Source organism: Martes martes (assembly GCF_963455335.1).
Source record: "Martes martes genome assembly, chromosome: 4".
Lineage (NCBI taxonomy): Eukaryota > Metazoa > Chordata > Mammalia > Carnivora > Mustelidae > Martes > Martes martes.
In genome coordinates this window covers 113,768,431-113,789,272 of record NC_137891.1, presented here as the reverse complement: position 1 = coordinate 113,789,272, position 20,842 = coordinate 113,768,431, and the positions used below count along the sequence as shown (strand labels likewise).

The 20,842-nt window shown below is 36.2% G+C and overlaps 1 protein-coding gene across 2 annotated transcripts in view; it reads right to left on the bottom strand.

Moving 5' to 3' along the window:
* Positions 1-20,842, bottom strand: part of EVI5 (ecotropic viral integration site 5) — a 199,076-nt gene that overhangs the window by 161,064 nt on the left and 17,170 nt on the right. For both annotated transcript variants that reach the window (XM_080800425.1, XM_080800427.1), the window contains exon 2: positions 1,822-2,051. In XM_080800425.1, the coding sequence (XP_080656551.1) occupies positions 1,822-1,970 (149 nt within the window). In that variant the 5' untranslated portion in view covers positions 1,971-2,051. The remainder of the gene's footprint in view (positions 1-1,821; positions 2,052-20,842) is intronic.

The window sequence follows — 20,842 nt, the reverse complement described above, 5'->3', positions numbered from 1 at the left end:
GGGCAAAAATTTCAAACAGAAGACACATCAATGGCAAATAAGCACATGAAAAGATGCTCAACACCATTAGAAATACAAATTAAAAATACAAGATACCAATAACTGTTAGAATGGCTAAGATTAAAGCCTAACCATACCAAGTATCAGCAAGGATGTAAACAAACTAAAAATTTCATACACTGATAGTGGGAATGTGAGAAAAGTACAGGCCCTCTGGAAACCATTTGACAGTTAAACGTGCACCTATCATATAAACCAGTCATTCCAAATCTAGGTATCCGCCCAGGAGAAATGAAGCATACATCTATGTAACAAAGGCTTGTATACATAAATAATATTCACAACATTTCATAACAAAAAGTGAACAAACATGATATATCCATACAATAGAATATTACTAAGCAATGAAAAAATGAACTACACATGGACACTACAACATGGATGAATCTCAAAATAATTACTCTGAGTAAAATACTCCATTTTAAAAAAGTATACACTATTCCATTTCTATAAAATTCTAGAAAATGCAAACTAATCTATAGTAACTGAAAGCCGATTAATGGCTGCCTGGGGATGAGAAAGGGGATAGTGGATATGTTCATTTTCTTGAGTTCGGTGATTATTTCACAGATACATACATATGTCAAAATCTGTCAAACTGCACACCTTAAATATGTGTACTTTATTATGTCAATTATGTATGAAAAAAGCTGTTAGAAGTTGTCTCTGTGGGGCGCCTGGGTGGCTCAGTTGGTTAAGTGTCTGCCTTTGGCTTAGGTCATGATCCCAGAGTCTTGGGATCGAGCCCCACATTGGGGTCCCTGCTCAGTTGGGAATCTGCTTCTCCCTCTCCCTCTGTCTGTTGCTCCCCCTGTTGTGCTCTATTATTAGAAAAATAAGTAAAAAATCTTAAAAAAAAAAAAAAGTAGTTGTCTCTGTTATAACCCTTAAAGCCAGTGGTAGTATATATCCTGACTGAACACAAACGGGCTCTTCTAATAATTCTTTTGTAGCTGATGGCCAAAAGAGCTTCTGATAATAATATAGTGAAGTGCACACAGGATTCAGAGTATACATTCTCTGTGTATATATGTATGTATGTATGTGTGTGTGTATGTGTGTGTGTGTGTGTGTGTGTATAACAACTATTTTATTTCATTCCCATTAAGAGAGAAGGATACTTTGCCTTTCTTAAATAAATTAAGAGATTTCCCACTCTAAACCATAAATTAGGTATCTACCCTAAATTAAATTACTTTACAAATTAACCAAAGGGGACTAGTTTGAGAGTTTAAATCAAAAATGGTAGTTTTAGGGGCACCTGGGTAGCTCAGTCAGTTAAGCATCTATTTGCCTTCAGTCAAGGTCATGATTCCAGGGTCCTAGGATCAAGCCCCGTGTCTCATCAGGCCCCCTGCTCAGCAGGCAGTCTGCTTCTCTCTCTTTCTCTGTCCTTCCCGCTCCCACTCCCCCGCTCTCTCTCAAATAAATAAATAAAGTCTAAAAAAAAGAAAAGAAATGGTAGTTTTATTGCCTTAAAAAAATTATGAAATTCAGGAACAATTCAGGGCATTTGCCATCTTAAGAAAAATCTCTAAAGCTATCTGAGCCAGAAGAAAATTTTAGTACAACTTTAGTTTTAAGACCAACTCCTCCAAAAAAGACTTGAATACTTCTGTTAAGTAATTTTCATAAACAAGGAGCCAAAGACTAGAAAATAAACACTCAATATGAGTACATTTTGATTATGGCATATATATACAAATGGACAGTTGAGCTCATATAACTGCAAAGAAAGAAAAGCCAAGCAACTTCACTCACCTATTTTGTTCCTCCAGTTTAGCCAGGAGTTCTAAGTCGTCTGGACTCAACTGTGAAGGGGAAGATGGTGAAAGGGCTGGTGTAGATAGTGTGGTAGATGAGGATGTAGTGTGTAATGAGGCAGATGGACTTGCCACCTGACTGGCCATCTGACTGACTGTATGTGATACTGTGTTCTTCACCCATGAGAGAGTAGAACTCAGCTTTTCTGCAACCTTGTCTGTCGCCACCTACGGATAAAAATGAAAGTTGAATATATTTTAGTTTTATTGCATTCATTACCAAGAACATGACAACCCTGTTAAGTTTTACTTAATAATGACCATCACAATATTTTCTTTGAGGTGATAAAGGCAAAACCTACTTTAGCAACGATTATCCTAACACCTGGCTTTTGGAAAATATTTCAGTTCTGTAACATGAACAAACTAGAACAGTGTTTTCCAAACTACAGGATAAAATCGATCACGGAGTAATAAAATCAATATGACAGGTAACACCTGCATTTTTAAAAATGAAAAAGAACATAAAATATCAGTGTAAATATAAACTGCCTTGTGAAATTGTTGTTAGCTTACATATATGTATTAAAACTATGTACTATCTGTACATATATTTATGGGTATATTTAGTTGGGATGTAAAATGTATTCTTTAGTCAAAAACATTTAAAAGCAAAGGAATTAAAACATGTCCACTGGGTGATGAGGATGGGGAAATGCTGTAACATGACCAATAAGTGAACAAAAACTGGGGTTGCTTAGCCTAAATAAGATGTAAGGAGACCGGTGGCACCTCCCTCCAAACAGCCTAAGAGTATTTTTGTAGAAAAGGGACTCTTTCTAGAGGAACAAAATTATGATAAATGGTTGAGTGAGCAGAGTGGGAGAGATGCAAGGCACAATTTTCACATAGAACTATTCTGAAATAGAACAGGATGCCTACGAAGAGTAGACATCCCCACCAATGGCTATAATAAAGCAGCTATTATAAGAACCAAATGTCGGAAGTTGAAGAGAACTTTCTGTTTTAAATGGGCAACCAGAATTTAAAAAACAATTAAGATCCTTATTTCTAAGATTAAGTGAATTATACATATGTCCATTAAGTTACCATAAATTATGCCCATCTCCTAAGGAGATATGTATACAAATATGTATACAAATACAGATGAAAAACAAAATAAACATAAATAATATTTGAACATGGCATTATCACTTCACTAATTTAAAAAAATAGCCATATTTGAATACCTATATAAAACTAAACATTCTTAAAATGAGTTTACAAAATAAGGTGTTAATAGGCTTTTTAAGGGACTGTATTTTCTAAAAACTATCACGAAAAGGGCTCCTTGATTGTGAAGTACTTAGATATTTAAGGCTAAAAACTCTGACATGCTTTCATGTGCTTTGAAAAGATCTTAAATTTTATGTCATAGGTAAATGGCTAAAGCACTGCAAATTATTTTCGGATTCAGCATAGTCTCAGCTAATCTTAATTATATATAGCAATTCATACACACAGAAATTAAAATACCAAGGCATATAATCCCCACTGAGACAATTTTAGCAATCACTATTCTCCTCATGGGTTACCCAAGGCTTTTTTCCTCACCTCAATACACAGATGACTCTCTATCCCTCTGCCCCCCACTTCCTCCCCTCAAACCAGCAGGATACTTTGATGTAAGGAAAGGATAAAATGGAAAAGGGATTCTAAGGTCAAAGTTAAGCAACTCAATATGAGGCTGGAACTTAAACAAAAATTTGATTACAAGTGCTGAAAGGGCCAAAAGTTTTATTAACCTTAGAATACCTCTCATTTTCAGGAACATATTTTAGAATTTACTTCTCTTGGAAACAGTATTATAGAAGGGACAAGGGGACTCTTACTGTTGAGGGAAGAATCCCCAAGAAAGACAAGCAGGATACAGCATGGGGCCCAAGGAAAAGGAGAAATGGGCAGATCATTTAGGCTTCCAGGCAAAAGAAATCCTCACCAATGCAGAGAACAGCAGTACAGCTCCTCAGGGCAAAAAGCCAGACAGGAACCAAAGAAAGGAGAGCCATGGTATACCACAAGATAGCCTATTGTGATTTGTTACCCTATTGATCGTTTCTATATAATTACAGCCACAAATTCAATTATCAGGATTGCACTAATTTGCATCCCCCAATCACAGTAAACAGAATACCTAACACATATATTTACAGAAAAATGTTACCCCTTATTAATACCAACCATTAATTTCAAATATGCTTACAACTTTTAAAAATTAATATTTCACATTTCCATTATATACGAGTTCTCTACTAGAATTAACTGTAGGAAAGGCAAAAGATTCCTACTTTGCTTTCATTTATTAAAACAAATAAATTTATCATACCCCTTCTGCACACTGTAGCAACAGGCTTCCATTTAAAGAGTCTGGAATAATGAAGAGCACGATCCTGACATCCTTTCAACTTTGCTGAAATTCAGCTGATACGAGATTCAATCTAGAACTACTGAAGGCTCAGTAACTCATCTTCATATGTTAAATACTGAAATATAACCAAAGTATTTCATTGCAGTTGCATTTTAATAAAGTTTAATACACATGGTTCTAGAAATCCCAAAGGACTGATTCATTTTTCATATACCATCACGTTCTATTTTCCCTTTAACTCTACAGTACTTTTCCAAATCTTCACCCTGTCACCTCTAAATCTTCTATGGTAAACTGAGGTCATGAAGACATAGTAAATCTGACAATGCCATTACATCACAAAGTTCCTGTCTACCTCATAGAGGGGTTATGCATTTATTTTTAAATATGAACATATTTTGGAAAGGTTGAAACTATCATTAAAAATGCTTAGATATCAGGCACAAATGACCACATATTGCAGGGCTCCATTTACATAAAATGTCCAGAATAGGCAAATCCAGAAACAGAAAGTAGATCAGTGGCTTCAAGGGCCCTGGGGAAAGACTGCTAATGTGCATGGGATTTCTTTTTGGAGTGACAAAAACGTTCTGGGATTGGACTGTGGTCATGGTTACACAACCTTGTGAATAGACTAAATGCCACTGAACTACACACTTTAAGTGAATGGATGGATTTATGGTATGTGACTTATTATCTCAGTTGTAAAAGGGCTTAGTCAATCTCAGGAAACTTCATAATATATTATTTCAACGATACAAAAAAGGCAAAACAATGGAGACAGTAAAAAGATCAGTAGTTGCTAGGAGTTGGGAATAGGGGAGAGATGAATGGGCAGAGCACAGAGGATTTTTAGTATAGTAAAAATAGTCTGTATAATACCATCATGATGGATATGTGTCATTACACACTTGACCAAATCCATACAATGCACAACAAACACTAAGAGTGAACACTAATGTAAAGTAAGGATTTTGGGTGATTATGATGTGTCAATGTAGGTAAATCACTGATAACACATGTACCACTCTGGTGGAGAATGCATGTTGAGGGGGCCGGGAGTATATGGGAAATCTCTGTACTTTCCACTCAATCTTGTTATGAATCTAAAACTGTTCTAAAAAAAGCAAAATCTTAATAAAATAATAAAGTTTAGTAGGAATCTTAGATATCACTACAATATTTTAATAGCATCTCCAATGAAAAACAATCATGGTTCCTCTATTGCTTTGTATTTTAAGTTATATGGATGCTCTTAACTCCCAAAAATGACTATTTTTATTTCTTTTCTAATTTTTAATTTTTATTTTAATTCCAGTGTAGTTATCACAGAGTGATATATTAGTTTCAGGTATACACTATAGTGGCTTAACAATTCTGTATATTAGTGCTTATCAAGACAAGTATACTCTTATTAATCATCTTTACCTATTTCACCCACCCCTCAACTACCTCCCCTTTGGTAACTATCAGTTTGTTCTCTACAGTTAAGAGTCTGTTTTGGGGGGTTGCCTGGCTGGTTCACTCAGTAGAGCATGTAACACTCAAGCTCAGGGTCCTGAGTTCAGGCCCCATGTTGGGCACAGAGCCCTACTTAAAAGTCTGATTTTTGTTTTGTCTCCCTTTTTTCCTCTATTCATTTGTTTCTTAAATTCCACATATGAGGGGCACGTGGGTGGCTCGGTGGGTTAAAGCCTCTGCCTTAAGCTCGGGTCATGTTCCCGGGGTCCTGGGATCGAGCCCCATATGGGCCTCTCTGCTCAGCAGGGAGCCTGCTTTCTCCTCTCTCTCTTTGCCTGCCTCTCCATCTACTTGTGATCTCTGTCAAATAAATAAGTAAAATTTAAAAAAAAATTCCACATATGAGTGAAATCATATGCTACTTGTCTTTCTCTGACTTATTTCACTTAGCATTATATTCTCTAGCTCCATCCATGTTTTTACAAATGGTAAGTCTTCCTTTTATGGCTGAATAATATTATATATATCCTATATAATGTATATATAGGATATATACAACCTATATAATGTGTATATATAAGATATATGTGTGTATAATATAATGTGTATATATATATAAGAGAGAGATATCATATATATGATATATCTCACCTCTACTTTATCCATTCATCTATCAATGGACACTTGGGCTGCTTCCATAATTTGGCTACTGTAAATAATGCTCCGATCAATATAAGGATGCATATATCCTTTTCAGTTAGTGTTTTCATATTCTTTGAGTAAATACCCATTAGTGCGATTACTGCAGCATATGGGAATCCTATTTTTAATTTTTAGAGGAAACTCCATAGTTTTCCACTGTGGTTATGACAGTTTGCATTCCCATCCACCCTGCAAAAGAACTCCTTTCTCCACATCCTTGCTAACACTTGTTTCTTGTGTTTTTGATGTTAGCCATTGTTAGGTATGAGGTGGTTTTGATCTGCATTTCCCTGATGATGGGTGATGTTGAGGACCTTTCAATTTGTCTGCTGGCCATCTGTACGCCTTCCTTGGAGAAATGTCTTTTCATGTCTTCCACTCATTTTTAATTGTATTACATGTTATTTGTGTGCTAATTTGTGTAACTTCTTTATCTATTTTGGATACTAACCCTTTATTGGATATGTCATTTGCAAATATCTTCTCCCATTCTGTCAGTTGTCTTTAAGTTTTATTGATTGGATCCTTTGCAGTGCAGAGGTTTTTATTTTTATGTATTTCCAATAGCTTATTCTTGCTTTTGTTTCCCTTGCCTCAGGAGACATATCTAGAAAAATATTGCTATGGCCAATGTCAGAGAAATTACTGCCTGTGCTCTCTCCTAGGATTTTTATGGTTTTAGGTCTCCCATTTAGATCCTTAATCCCATTTTTGTGTGTGGTCTAAGAAAGTGGTCCAGTTTCATTCTTTTCCATGTAGCTGTCCAGTTTCCCCAACATTATTTGCTGAAGAGACTGTCTTTTTCTTATTACATATTCTTGCGTCCTTTGTCAAGGATCAATGACCACATAATCATGGGTTTATTTCTGGGCTCTTCATTCTGTTCCATTGTTCTGTGTGACTGCATTTTGTGCCAACACCATACTATTTTGATTACTGTAACTTTGTAGTGTATCTTGAAATCTGGGATTGTGACACATCTAGCTTTTCTTTTTCAAGATTGCTGTGGCTATTTGGTTTCTTTTGTGGTTCCAAATTTTAAGATTGTTTATTCTAGTTCTGTGAAAAATGCTGTTGGTATCCTGATAGAGATTGCAAATATCTAGATCACTTTGGGTAATATGGACATTTATCGGTATCTTCCAATTCATGAGTATGGAATGTCTTTCCATTGGTTTATCTCATCTTTAATTTCTTTCATCGATATTTTATAGTTCTCAGGGTACAGGTCATTCACCTCCTTGGTTAAATTTATTATTATTGGTACAATTACAGATGGGATTGTTTTCCTAATTTCTCTTTCTGCTGCTTCATTATCTGTGTATAGAAATGCAAAGGATTTCTGAATATTGATCTTGTATCCTGCAGCCTTATGGAATTTCTTTAACAGTTCTACTAGTTTTTCGGTGGAGTCTTTAGGGTTTTCTATATATAGTATCATGTCTTCTACAAATAGTGACAGTTTTACTTCTTCCTTACCAATGTGAATGCTTTCATTCCTTTCTTCATGTATGATGCTACAGCTACAACTTCCAGTGCTATGCTGAATAAAAGTGATGAGAGTGGGGGTGCCTGGCTGGCTCAGACCATAGAGCGTGCAACTCTTTATCTCAGGGTTGTGAGTTCAAGCCCTACATTGGTTCTGTTCAAACTTTCTATTTCTTCCTGATTCAGTTTTGAGAAGTTGTAGGTTTCTAGATCCATTTCTTCTAGGTTGTCCAATATGTTGGCATATAATTTTTCATAATACTCCCTTATGATCCTTTCTATTTCTGTGATATTGGTTATTTCTCCTCTTTCATTCCTGATTTTTTTTTAATGAGTCTAGCTAAAGGCTTATAAATTTTGTTGATCTTTTCAAAGAACCAGCTCCTGGTTTCATTGATCTGCTCTACTGTTTTTTTTTTTTTTAATCCATTCCATCACCCTGTATCTTTTGATTGGAGCATTAAGTCCATTTACATTCAGAGTAATTATTGGTAGTTATGTATTTATTGCCATTTTGTTGTTTGCTTCATGGTTGTTTTTTGTAGTTCTTCTCTGTTCTTCTCTTCCCTTACTCTCTTCTCTCATGATTAATTGGCTTTCTTTAATGATATACTTGGGTTCCTTTCTCTTCTTTTTTCCATACCTATAACTGGTATTTAATTTGTGGATACTACTTTGAATATAACATCTTCCGCATATAGTGGTCTATATTAAGTTGGTGATCACTTAAGTTTGAACCCATTCTTTACTCTTCTCCCTCCCAACCCCCACCATGTTTTAGGTATATGGTATCATACTGTATATCTTTTTATTTTGTAAATCCTTTACTGGTTTTTATAGACATACTTATTTTTACTGCTTTTGTGCTTCCTACTTTTCTTACTCTTACTTATGGTCTTTCCTTTCCACTCAAAGAGTCCCATTTAACATTGCTTGTAGAACTGGTTTAGTGATCAGGAACCCCTTAGTTTTTGTTTGCCTAGGAAACTCTTGATTTCTCCTTCTATTTCAAATGATAGCCTTGCTGGATAGAGTATTCTTGGCTGCAGATTTTCTCCTTTCAGCACTTTGAATATATCATGCCACTTCCATCGGCCCTGCAAAGTTTTTCCTGAAAAATCCACTGATCGTATTATGGGGTTTCCCTTGTCTGTAACTGTTTTCTTTTGCAAATTTTAGAACTCTCTCTTTATCACTATTTTTTGCCATTTTAAATATGTGTCTTGGTTTGGACCTCCTTGGATTTTTGACTGCCTCAATTAATATATATCAAAAATGATTACTGGAACTTACTCTTGGAACCCAGACACCAAGCTGTTGAGAAACCTAAACTGGCCCACACATGGACCACATGGAGAGGTCAAGTACAGGCAGTCTGGCTAATAGCCCAGCTGGGGTCCCAGCATCAACCACTGGACAGGAAGGTGAATATACCATCAAATGATTCCAAACCCTAGATGAAGAATCAACCCCAGCCTTTCTAAGTCCTCTCAGCTTCTCTGCTTCACAGGCATTTTTGAAGCAGAGACAAGCCCTTCTCCTAATGCTCTGTCCAAAGCCCTGACCCGCAGAATCCACGGAATACTAAAGCAATTATTTTAAGCTATTAAGTTTTATGGTGGTTTGGTATACAGCTACAGTACCTGGAACAATATCATACTATCTCACAAAATTAAAATATTTAACAAGACTTAAAATGAAATGAAACCAGGAAATTAAAGTATAATTAGCAAAGACACCATTCTGAACTTGTTTTTGAGGGGATCAAGGGCTCAGATGGTTGAGAAAAAGCATCTTTTTACATACCTGTAGTGTGATATAAGTAGACACAAGCACAGTACACTAAGAAATATAAGTAGACATTAGAACCAGAGAATTAGATTAATGCTTCAGAGGCCTGAGAGAACAGCATTTAATTCAGTTAGGAAAATTTATCATTGATTTGTGGCTCAGAGTCAAATGCATTTAAACCACATCATTACTTTTCCACTGCTATTAAAATGGCATTTTGATTAGCATGCTAAAGCAATGTCAAGAAATCAGAATTTCAAGAAAGCCTTTTGTTTAACAAGTAAGCTATTTTCTTAAAGTAAGAGTCTTATTTTTTGGGACATGTGGTTAAGCATCTGCCTTGGGCTCAGGTCATAATCCCAGGGTCCTGGGATCAAGCCCCACATGGGGTTCTCTGCTCAGTGGGGCACCTGCTTCTCCCTCTCCCTCTGCCTGCTGCTTTGCCTACTGTGCTGTTTCTGACAAATAAATAAAATCTTTTTTTTTTTAAATCTTGTTTTCAGGGCGCCTGGGTGGCTCAGTGGGATAGGCCTCTGCCTTGGGCTCAGGTCATGATCTCAGGGTCCTGGGATCGAGCCCCACATCGGGCTCTCTGCTCAGCGGGGAACCTGCTTCCCCCTCTCTCTCTGCCTGCCTCTCTGCCTACCTGTGATTTCTGTCTGTCAAATAAATAAATAAAATCTTTAAAAAAAAATCTTGTTTTCTGAGTGATACAGATATAACTAATTCATTATAAATATTTTCATTATAAGATAAATCATAAATATAATTTATTTATATTTTATTATATTTATTTTAAGTTATTTATTTATTATAAATATTTGTATTCTCACTAAGAGACTAAAAATAGAAACATTTCAGTAAAGATATACAAAAGAGCTTAGTTCACTGGCAAAGCAGTCTGTAATTAAATTTACATTTTAAAAACTTGGGTCACAGCTATAAAAAGGAATGAAGTGCTGACAGATTTAACATGGATAATCTTGAAAACATTATGCTAAGTCAAAGAAGCCAGGCACGAAATACCAGATATGATTCCGTTTATAAGAAATGTCCAGAATAGGCATTATCTATAGAAAGAAAGTTGATTAGTGATTGCTTAGGACTGCAGAGAGTGGAGGGGCAGTGAGCTACAACTAAAGAGTTCAAGGTTTCTTTTTGAGGTAATGAAAACCACTGACTTGTACACTTTAAATGGGAAATTGTATAGTGTATGAATTATATATTAAGAAAGATGCTCTGAAAAACTTAGGTATGAACAAATTGCTCCATAAAATAACAGAGCAGATTCCGATGCAGGGAATCCTTGACAACCCTCTTCATTACGAATCAAATTTGTATTTTGAACATGACCACTTTAAAACCCTCTGACCTTCTCTACTCTGGACTGGTTGCCTGCTACTCCTGGTGCTCAACTGTCACTGAGGATCTCCCTTCACTGTGATCCAGGTATTTCCTTCATCCCTCGTTGGACTGGATAATGTTTCCAAAACCCCTTGTCTTTCTTCTTTTTTCTTGATACATTCTCTAATTTTGGTGAGAAACCTCCTCTCATAGCTTCCTGAAAGGTAAATTTAAGACACTGCCTATGTGAAAATATTTATTCTACTGTAACACTTAAAAATACGGCTGCATTATAAACCAAATTGGAAATAATTTTCCCTCAGATTTTTGAAGATACTGCCTTCAGTTGTCTTTTACCTTCCATTATTTTTGATGAAGAGTCTGAAACCACTCTTACATTAATTATCCTATTTCCCTTCACGTCTCGGAACTTCTCCCTCTTCTCTTTGGTCCCTTAGTTGAAGTTTGCAATGAAATGCCTTGATGCAAATATTTTTTTTTTTTTTAATTTAGCACGTTGATGGGCTCTTTTAACTTAGAAACTCATGACTTCAGTTCTGGGAAGTTTTCCTGATTTATTTGTTTGATGATATATTTCCTTGATTTCTTCTCTTTCTTAGATTCTACTTCCAGCATGTCTACTTACTGCTGATATTAAGCCTCAGCTTATTTCTAAAATAGAGATAATAATAATAAAATGTAGACAAAGTATTTGGCATATACCTAGCACTCAATAAATGCAGCTATTTTCCTACTTTCATTTTTTCTTCTCTTTTCCCTGGCTTTTATAACAACATGTTCTGAGGGTTTTCCTTCTACTTCTCAGGACTCTCCTTTGTTGGATCCTTTCTATGCTCTATCAGATGTTGTCCCCACAAATCTATCTTTGGCCACTTTTTCTTTTATTCTAGGCTGAATCAATATGAACTCCATACCCAGGTTCTAGGCATTTCTACCACTTACTAGCTGTCTGACCTTAGGCAATTTACTTTAACCAGCTAATGCCTCAATCCCTCTTCTGACAAAGTAGATTAATAAGCATATCAATTGGGATGCCAGTGTGGCTCAATGGGTTAATTGTCTCCCTTGGCTCAGATCAAGATCCCAGAGTCCTGGGATTAGAGCCCCCGCCTGAGAGAGGCAGGGGAGTCTGCTTCTCCCTCACCCTCTCTTCCTCCCCACCCCTCTAGTGTGGCACGCACACTTTCTCTCCCTCTCAGACTCTCTCTCTCAAATGAATACACTCTTAAAAAAAAAAAAAGGGCGTATCAATCCTATACGCTTTACATGAAAATTAAACATTTTATTACACTTAGAACACTACCTGGCATAGTAAGCACTCAAATGTTTGCCATTATTATACTACTACCTCTACTACCTCTGTTATTACTACTATTACTACTACTACTACGATTACTACTAAAAAGGCCCATCCGTGTCTTCCCAACAGATCTCCTAAGCTGCTTCTTACAGAGACGTAAACTAACTATACATTTCAGAACTATATTTGGAATCTTGCTTGTTTCTTGTCCCCATCTCTAACAGTTTACAAAGAATCATATTCCTACTCCTCCTCCAGACCTCTGCTGTTACTGATGGTCTCAAATCAGTATGTTACTATTTCTTAAAGAATTTCACTCATAACTTAAGCAAGAGAGATACCTGAATACTGACTAGCATAATGAGCCGTATTCTGATAACCTCAGCACATTAAGGAATTGCCAAGAAAAATATACTGCCAAAATTGAAGGGAACAAGGGTTCATTTACAAATATTTTAGCACCTGTTATTTCTGAGGTCTGATACTATTTAAAATACCTAACTAACCCTACAAAGAAAAAAAGTATAGTATAGGAAAAAACTCCTGAAGGAAAGGAATAGAAGTAATGCTTTTTAAAGATTATTTACAAAACACGACAACTCTCAAAAACTCTAGGCAATATAATACAAGAGTAGTACATCCAACTATTAGACACAAAGTTTGAAGAACACACTGAAATGCAGGCTAAATTCACAGATTTTGCTTCATCCAATTAAATCTTAATTTCCAAGGATATACAACCAATTTCTTCAGCTTTTCTGCATACAAATAAAATTGGTACAGACCTTTGTAGTTTATAAAATAGTTTCACAAAGCTGATCCTTAAAACAGATCTGAGAAGAAAACAGTCTAGCATTACTCATTTAACAAGTATTTCTTTATTCAGAACCTCCTCTAAAAGAGTACTTTACTGGGTGTTGAATACATATGAACATATAGTCAAAAACAAAACAGACAAGTTCTTTCTCCTCATGGAGCTAGTTAAAAGTAAAAGACTGAACAAACAAATGCGGAAAAAGATATATGACATAAGGGCAACAAACAATAACTTAATTTGATAGAATGGTTAAGGACTTTCTCAAGAGGCAGTATTCAACTTAAGATCTAGAAGATGAACAAGCAGCAGCCACCTGTACAAAGAGCTAGCCAAAAAAATGGGGGGGGGGGAATGACATGTACAAAGTCCATGAGGAATTTAAAAGCTTGGTGGGTTAGAGAAGGGCTCTCCAATACAAATACAAGGTTAACCCCAAATGCAAACCACATTAGTTATTTTAAATTCTCTAGGAGCTATACTTGAGAAAGTAAAAAGGAAGTGAAGTTATATATTTTATTTAACCCAAACATATCCAAAACATTATTTCAACAAATATCTAACGAAATATTTTACATTCTTTAATACTAAGTCTGAAATTCAGTGTGTATTTTACACTTACAGCACATCTCAATTTAGACTAGCTACAGCTCAAGTGTTCAATAGTTACATGTGGCTAGTGGCCTCCATGTCGAACAACACAAGTTAGAAGAACCAAGAGGAGACAATTATGGCTAACACATAGTAATTTAAATGGAAGTGTAGAAAGATGAAAAGGCAATGGATGCCCAATCATTAAGGGTCTTACAAGAAAGTAATTTGGAATCTATTTGGAGTAGAATTGGCAGTCACAAGGGTTTTAAACATGCAAAGAAAAATTTTCTTTTCTGTTTTACAAAAAGAGAACTCTGGGACACCTGGGTGGCTCAGTTAGTTAAGCATCTGCCTTTGGCGCAGGTCCTCGAGTCCTGGGATCCAGTCCCACACGGATCTCCTTACTCAGCAGGGAGCTTGCCCTTCCCTCTGCCTACCACTCCTCCTGCGTGTGTGCGCTTCCTCTCTCACTCTCGCTCTCGCTCTCTCTGACAAATTTAAAAAAAAGAGTACTCTCCTTTTTTATTTTTTTTATTTTATTTTTTTTTTGAGTACTCTCCTTTTTAAACAACAAATTACAGAGGAAAAAACAGAAGTAGGGAGACTAGCGAGAAGACTATTACAGAAGTATGGGTGAGATATAATTAAGGTTTAGGCTATTGTGGGGGCAGGAGAGACAAAGAAAATAGATGCAGACAAAGAAAACAGATGCATGCAAGATATTATGGAAGTCCACACAAATTAACTTTTTGGTTAAGTGAATGTAAAGAGTGAAGGAGAAAGAAAAATCATGAGTGTTATCCACCTTCACTTGAGCAACCAGTGGGGCCACTTCTGTGACTGGAGAGACTAGCATTCTGTTGTTACTGGGCAGGGGGTGCTATAGTTGATGGAACAGAATCAAGAATTCTTCCAAATAGAAAACAAATTCGGAGAGGCTCACACTTACTAATAAATGCTAAAAGTAAGACTAACCCAGGTATTCTAAAATTAGATATAATACCCTCTGCTGGTAATATATTATTCTTCCATAATTCAAAAATAAAAATAATCCATTAGGAGGTGGGTAAGTAATGCCTCCTGTACGTATACCTGCAAAGTCCTCAATTAAAAGACCTATAGGTCTCTTAATAATTCTTTTGTATTTTGAAAAATGAAAAGAAAAAATTTAACTTCAGTTAATACGCCTAGGAGTCTAAAATTAAAACCTATAGATAACATTCTCGAACCCAAGCTCCAAAGAACAATAGCATATTAAAGTCAAATATTGGAGTGCCTGAGTGCATCAGCTGGTTAAGGCACAGACTCTTGATTTCGGCTCAGATCATGATCTTATGATTGTGGTAATGAGCTGTACATAGGACTCTGCATGGAGCCTCGTTAAGATTTTCTCTCCTTCTCCCTCTGTTGCTCCATTACCCTCTCTTTCTTTCTTAAAAAAAAAAAAAAAAGTAGGGGCGCCTGGGTGGCTCAGTGGGTTAAAGCCTCTGCCTTCAGCTCAGGTCATGATCCCAGGGTCCTGGGATCGAGCCCCGCATCGGGCTCTCTGCTCGGCGGGGAGCCTGCTTCCCCTTCTCTCTCTGCCTGCCTCTCTGCCTACTCTGTCTGTCAAATAAATAAATAAAATCTTAAAAAAAAAAAAAAAGTAGCCAAATATCATGACTTCAAAATCAGTGCCAAATTCCTACAGCCAAAGTAGAAGTAGTAGTTCAGAAACTAACCATGACTACTCTTCAGAAGAAACAAGATGATCTTACATGCTATCTGACAATGACTCAAAAATCTGGCTACCTCAGCTTCAGGGATTTAATATTCCCTCTCAGTTCTTCACTTCCAATACAACTCTATCAATTTCACTCAACAAATATTTAATAAGGGTAAGTACAGGGCCAGGCATTGAGTGGGATGATGAGTAAGACACACGGTTCCTGTCTTGTTCTATCCTCAAGTAGCTCACCACTAATGGAGTATGAGGAGACAAACATGGAAACAATTACAATATGACAAATGCCACAGAAAAGTATATACAGTTGACCCTTGAACAACACAGGGGCTAGGAGTACCAACCCTCACACTACCTATGCAGTCGAAAATCCATTTACAGTTGACCCTTGAACAACTCGGGTTTGAACTGTATACATCTACTTTATACAGACTTTTTACAATACAGTACTATAAATGTATTTTCTCTTCCTTATGATGTTCTTAAAATCATCTTTTCTCCAGATTACTTTATGTAGAATATACATAACAGAAAATGTTAATCAACTGTTTATGTTATCAGTAAGGTTTCTGGTCAACAGTAGGCTATCAGTAGTTAAGTTTTGGGGGAGTCAAAAGTAATACATGGATTTTCAACAGTGCAGGGGTTCAGCACTCCCTAGGTCCCGTGTTGTTCAAGGGTCAACTGTACTATCATTCTTTCTGGCCACACAACATCTGAATCCCCAATAGTGTTCTGGGATTTCCCATGCAAGTCTAAAAAGTACCATATACTCATCCTCCTGGTCTCCCTTGAAAATAATTCACAAGCATGGGACCAAGTGTCCCACATCTACCTATATATTTCTCTCTTTCTTTCATCTGTTACCCTCAAATCTAGTAGCTAAATACACCAAATATTTATCATCTCACAGTTTCTGCAAGTCAGGAATTAAGGTATAGTTTAACTGAGTGATCCTACTCAGGACCTATCATAAAGTTGCAGATAAGATCTTGGCCAGTGCTATCATCTCTGAAGGTTTGACTAGCACTGGAAGATCTGCTTCAAGATGTCTCCTACACATGGTTATTGGCAGAAGGCTTCAGTTCCTCACATGAGAACCTCTCTAGAAAGCTGGTGAGTATCCTCACAACGTGGCAGCTGGCTTCCCCCAGAACAAACGAGCACAGAAGATGTAATAACTTATATGACCTTGCATTTTAAGTCACACTCATTTTTGCAATAACCTAATGATTCCACAAATCAGTTCTATTTAGTGCGGAAGGAAACTACACAGAATGTAAATCAGGAGCTGGGGTTATCAGGAACCATGCTAAGTACCTTATGTAACATCTTATGGCTGTATGTTGTATTGTTTATAAATACAACATATTCATGAGTGTAAAAACGTTATGTTTGGAAAGAGAGGAGGCACCATGGTTACAAGTGCATTTGTAATTGCATTTGTTTTCTTTGTTAAGGTAGGTGATGGGAATATAGGCATTTATTACGCTTTTCTTTATACCTTCTGAGTTTGAATACTTCATTACAAGAAAAAAATCAATGCTCTGCAAAAAGTAAAAGTATTTTCAAATGCATTACTTTGAGCACATATATTAGTAGAGCTGTTTTGAAGGACTATTTGGAAGTATATATAACAAAATTTACATGTACATAAGCTAACTCAGGAATCTGTCCAAAAGAATTATTTACCCAAATAAATAAACAAGGATGTATGTACTAAAATTAATCACAGAACTATTTCTAATAGCAAACAACCGGTGATAACCCCAATGTCCATCAAAGAATGAGCAAATAAGTTAGGACACCACCATACAACAGAATGCAGCCATTAAAAAAAAATGAAATTCCCAATATGATGGAACCAATCAGTTATTGGTGAAGAATAGGACATGCAGTATAATTTCATTTTTTGATAGGCTATATATCAAACTATTTACAACCACCTCAAGAGAATGAAAATTAAGCAAGGGGAATAAAACCAGAGAGAGAAAACTTTCCTCTTGTGTTTTAAAGACCTCCATTCTCAGGGCACCTGGGTGGCTTAGTGGGTTAAGCCTCTGCCTTCAGCTCAGGTCATGATCCCAGGGTCCTGGGATCAAGCCCTGCATCAGGCTCTCTGCTCAGCGGGGAGCCTGCTTCTCCCTCTCTCTGCCTGCCTCTCTGCCTACTTGTGATCTGTCTGTCAAATAAATAAATAAAATCTTAAAAAAAAAAAAATAAAGACCTCCATTCTCAAAATTTTTTACTATCCTCTACAGGCATACCTCATAGATATTATGGGTTCAGTTCCAGACCACTGCAATAAAGTGAATGCAGCAATAAAGAGTCAAATGAATTTTCTGGTTTCCCAGAGCATATAAAAGTTGTTTACACTGTAACTGTAGTCTATTAAGTGTGTAAAAGCATGTCTGAGAAAACAATGCACATACATAATTAAAAAATATTTTATTGCTAAAAAATGCTCACCATCTGAAATTTCAGCAAGTTATAATCACTGATCACAGATCACCATGACAAATAATAATGAAAAGGTTTGAAATATTGTGACAATCACCAAAATGTGACAGATACACAAAGTAATAAGCAAATGCTGTTGGACAAAATGGTGCCAATAGACTTGCTTAGCCACGGTTACCACAAACCTTCCATTTGTAAAAAAACAGTACCTGCAAACACAATGAAGCAAAGCACAATAAAATGAGGTATGCCTATACTTTTGTAATTTCTGTGGTTGTTTTGGTTTTGTGTTAAATAGACTTTATTTTATAGAATAGTTTTAGGTTCACAGCAAAACTGAGTAGAAGGTACAGAGATTTCCCAAATCCCCTTGCCCTCACACATACATAGCCTTCAATACCAATATACCTGACCAGATAGAGTATTTGCTACCACTGATGAAACTAATGACACACCATTATCACCCAAAGTCCATCATTTACATTAGGGTACACTCTTGTGCTGTACATTCTATAGTTTTGGACAAATGTGTAATGACAAGTATTCCTCATCATAGTACCACACAGAGTAGCTATACTGCCCTAAAAATCCTTCTGTGCTCTGTTTCGCCCCACTCCCCCCAACTCCTGGCAACCACTTATCTTTTCACTGTCTCCATAGTTTCACCTTTTTCAGAATGTCATAAATGGAATCACCTTGTGTGTAACCTTTTCAGACTAGCTTCTATCACTTAGAAATAAGCATATAAGGGGAGCCTGGGTGGCTCAGTTAAGCGTCTGACTCCTGATCTCAGGGTTGTGAGTTCAAGCCCTGCACTGGGCTCCACACTTGGTGTGGAGCCTACTTTAAAAAAAAAAAAAAGTAGAGGAAGGAATGGAGAATTTAAGTATCCTCCATGTCTTTTCACAACTTGATGGCTCATTCTGTCTTAGCACTGAATATTATTCCATTGTCTTGATGTACCAGTTTATTTATCCATTCAATTGCTGAAAGGTATCTTGAGTTCAAGTTTCAGCAATTAGGAACAAAGCAGGTTTTTGTGTGGACATAGTTTTTCAAATCCTTTAGGTAAACACCAAGAAGTAGGACTTCTGAACTACAGTCATATAAACTTCTGAATTTAGTTTTATAAGAAATTGCCAAACTGTATTCCAAACTGTGTGTAGCATTTTGCATTCCCACCAATGATGAATGAGAGTTGCTGTGGTTCTACAGCCTTACCAGCATTTGGTGATTTCAGTGTTCTAGATTTTGGCCATTCATTCCACTAGGAGTATAGTGGTATCTCATCATTGTTTTAATCTGCATTTCCCTCATGACACATTATGTAGAGCATCTTTTCATGTGCTTATTTGCCATCTGTAGATCTTCTTTGGTGAGGTATCTGTTAAGATCTTTGGTCTATTTTTAAATCATGTTGTGTTCTCAATGTTGAGTTTCAGTTCTCTGAATATTTTGGATAACAGTATGCTATCAGATACGTCTTCAGAAAATATTTTCTCCCAGTCTGTAGCTTGAGAGAAATTTTTAATTTTAGTGTAGTCTAAGTATCAATTCTTTTATGAATGTCTTTGATGTTGCATCTAGTAAGTCATCACCAACCTAAGGTCACCTAGATTTTCTACTGTTATCTCCTAGGAGTTTTATAGTTTTGCATTTTACATTTTTGTGCTGGATCCATTTTGAATTAATTTTTGTGAAGGATGTAAAGTCTAAACTTAGGTTCATTTTTATGCATGTGGAAGCCTAATTGCTCCAGTACCATTTGTTGAAAAGACAGTCTTAGCCACTGTATTGCCTTTGCTCCTTTGTTGAAAATCAGTTGACTATATTTATATGGGTCTATTTCTGGGCTTCCTACTCTGTTCCATTGATCCATTTGCCTATTCTTTCACCAAATCCTATTGTCTTGATTACTGTAGCTTAAGAATGTATCTTGAAGTCAAGTAGTATCAGCCTTCCACCTTTCTTCTCCTACAAAACTGTGTTGATTATTCTGGGTCTTCTGCCTCTCCCTATGTTTTCCAATCAGTTTGTCAATAGCCACAAAATAATTAGCTGGGATTTTGACTGGGACTGTATTGAATCTACATAGTTGGGAAGAACTGACTTTTTTTATATATTGAGTATTCCTATCTATAAACATGGAATATCTCTCCATTTATTTAGTAGTTCTTTGATTTCATTCACCAGAATTCCATAGTTTTCCTCATGTAGACCTTGTACCTATTTCATTAGATTTACATCATGCCTTGAACAAATTTCATTAGATTTATAGACAGGTATTTCATTTTTTGCGATACTATTAAAAGTGGTATTGTGTTTTTAACTTCGAATCCCACTTGTTCATTCCTATATACGTAGGAAATCAATTGACTTTGTGTGTTAACATTTTTCCTGTAACTCTACTATACAAACAGTCCCTGACTTACAATGGCTTAACTTACAATTTTTCAACTTTCTGATGGTGTGAAAGAGATACACATTCAGTTGAAACTGTATCTTGAATTTTAAATTTTGATCTTTTCCCAGTTTACCAACATGTGGTACAAATGCGCTTGTGAGCACAGCTGCCTGTCATATGCACAGTCGTAAGAGAAAGTAACAACAAGTGATACACTTAAAACCATTCGACACCCATACAACTGTTCTGTTTTTCACTTTCACTACAGTATTCAATAAATTACACGAAATATTCAACACTTTATTATAAAATAGGCTTTGTGTCATTATGCATATGTTACACCTTTTGTAGTTGTCCCAGAGTTATTGAATAGTCTGTTTTTTCCACCTTTTTTCTTCTCTTTCCAGTTTTAGCAGTTTCTATTGTTATTCTCACACTCAGAGATTCTTTCCTCAGCCATTAGTAGTCCAGTCTACTAATAACTCCACC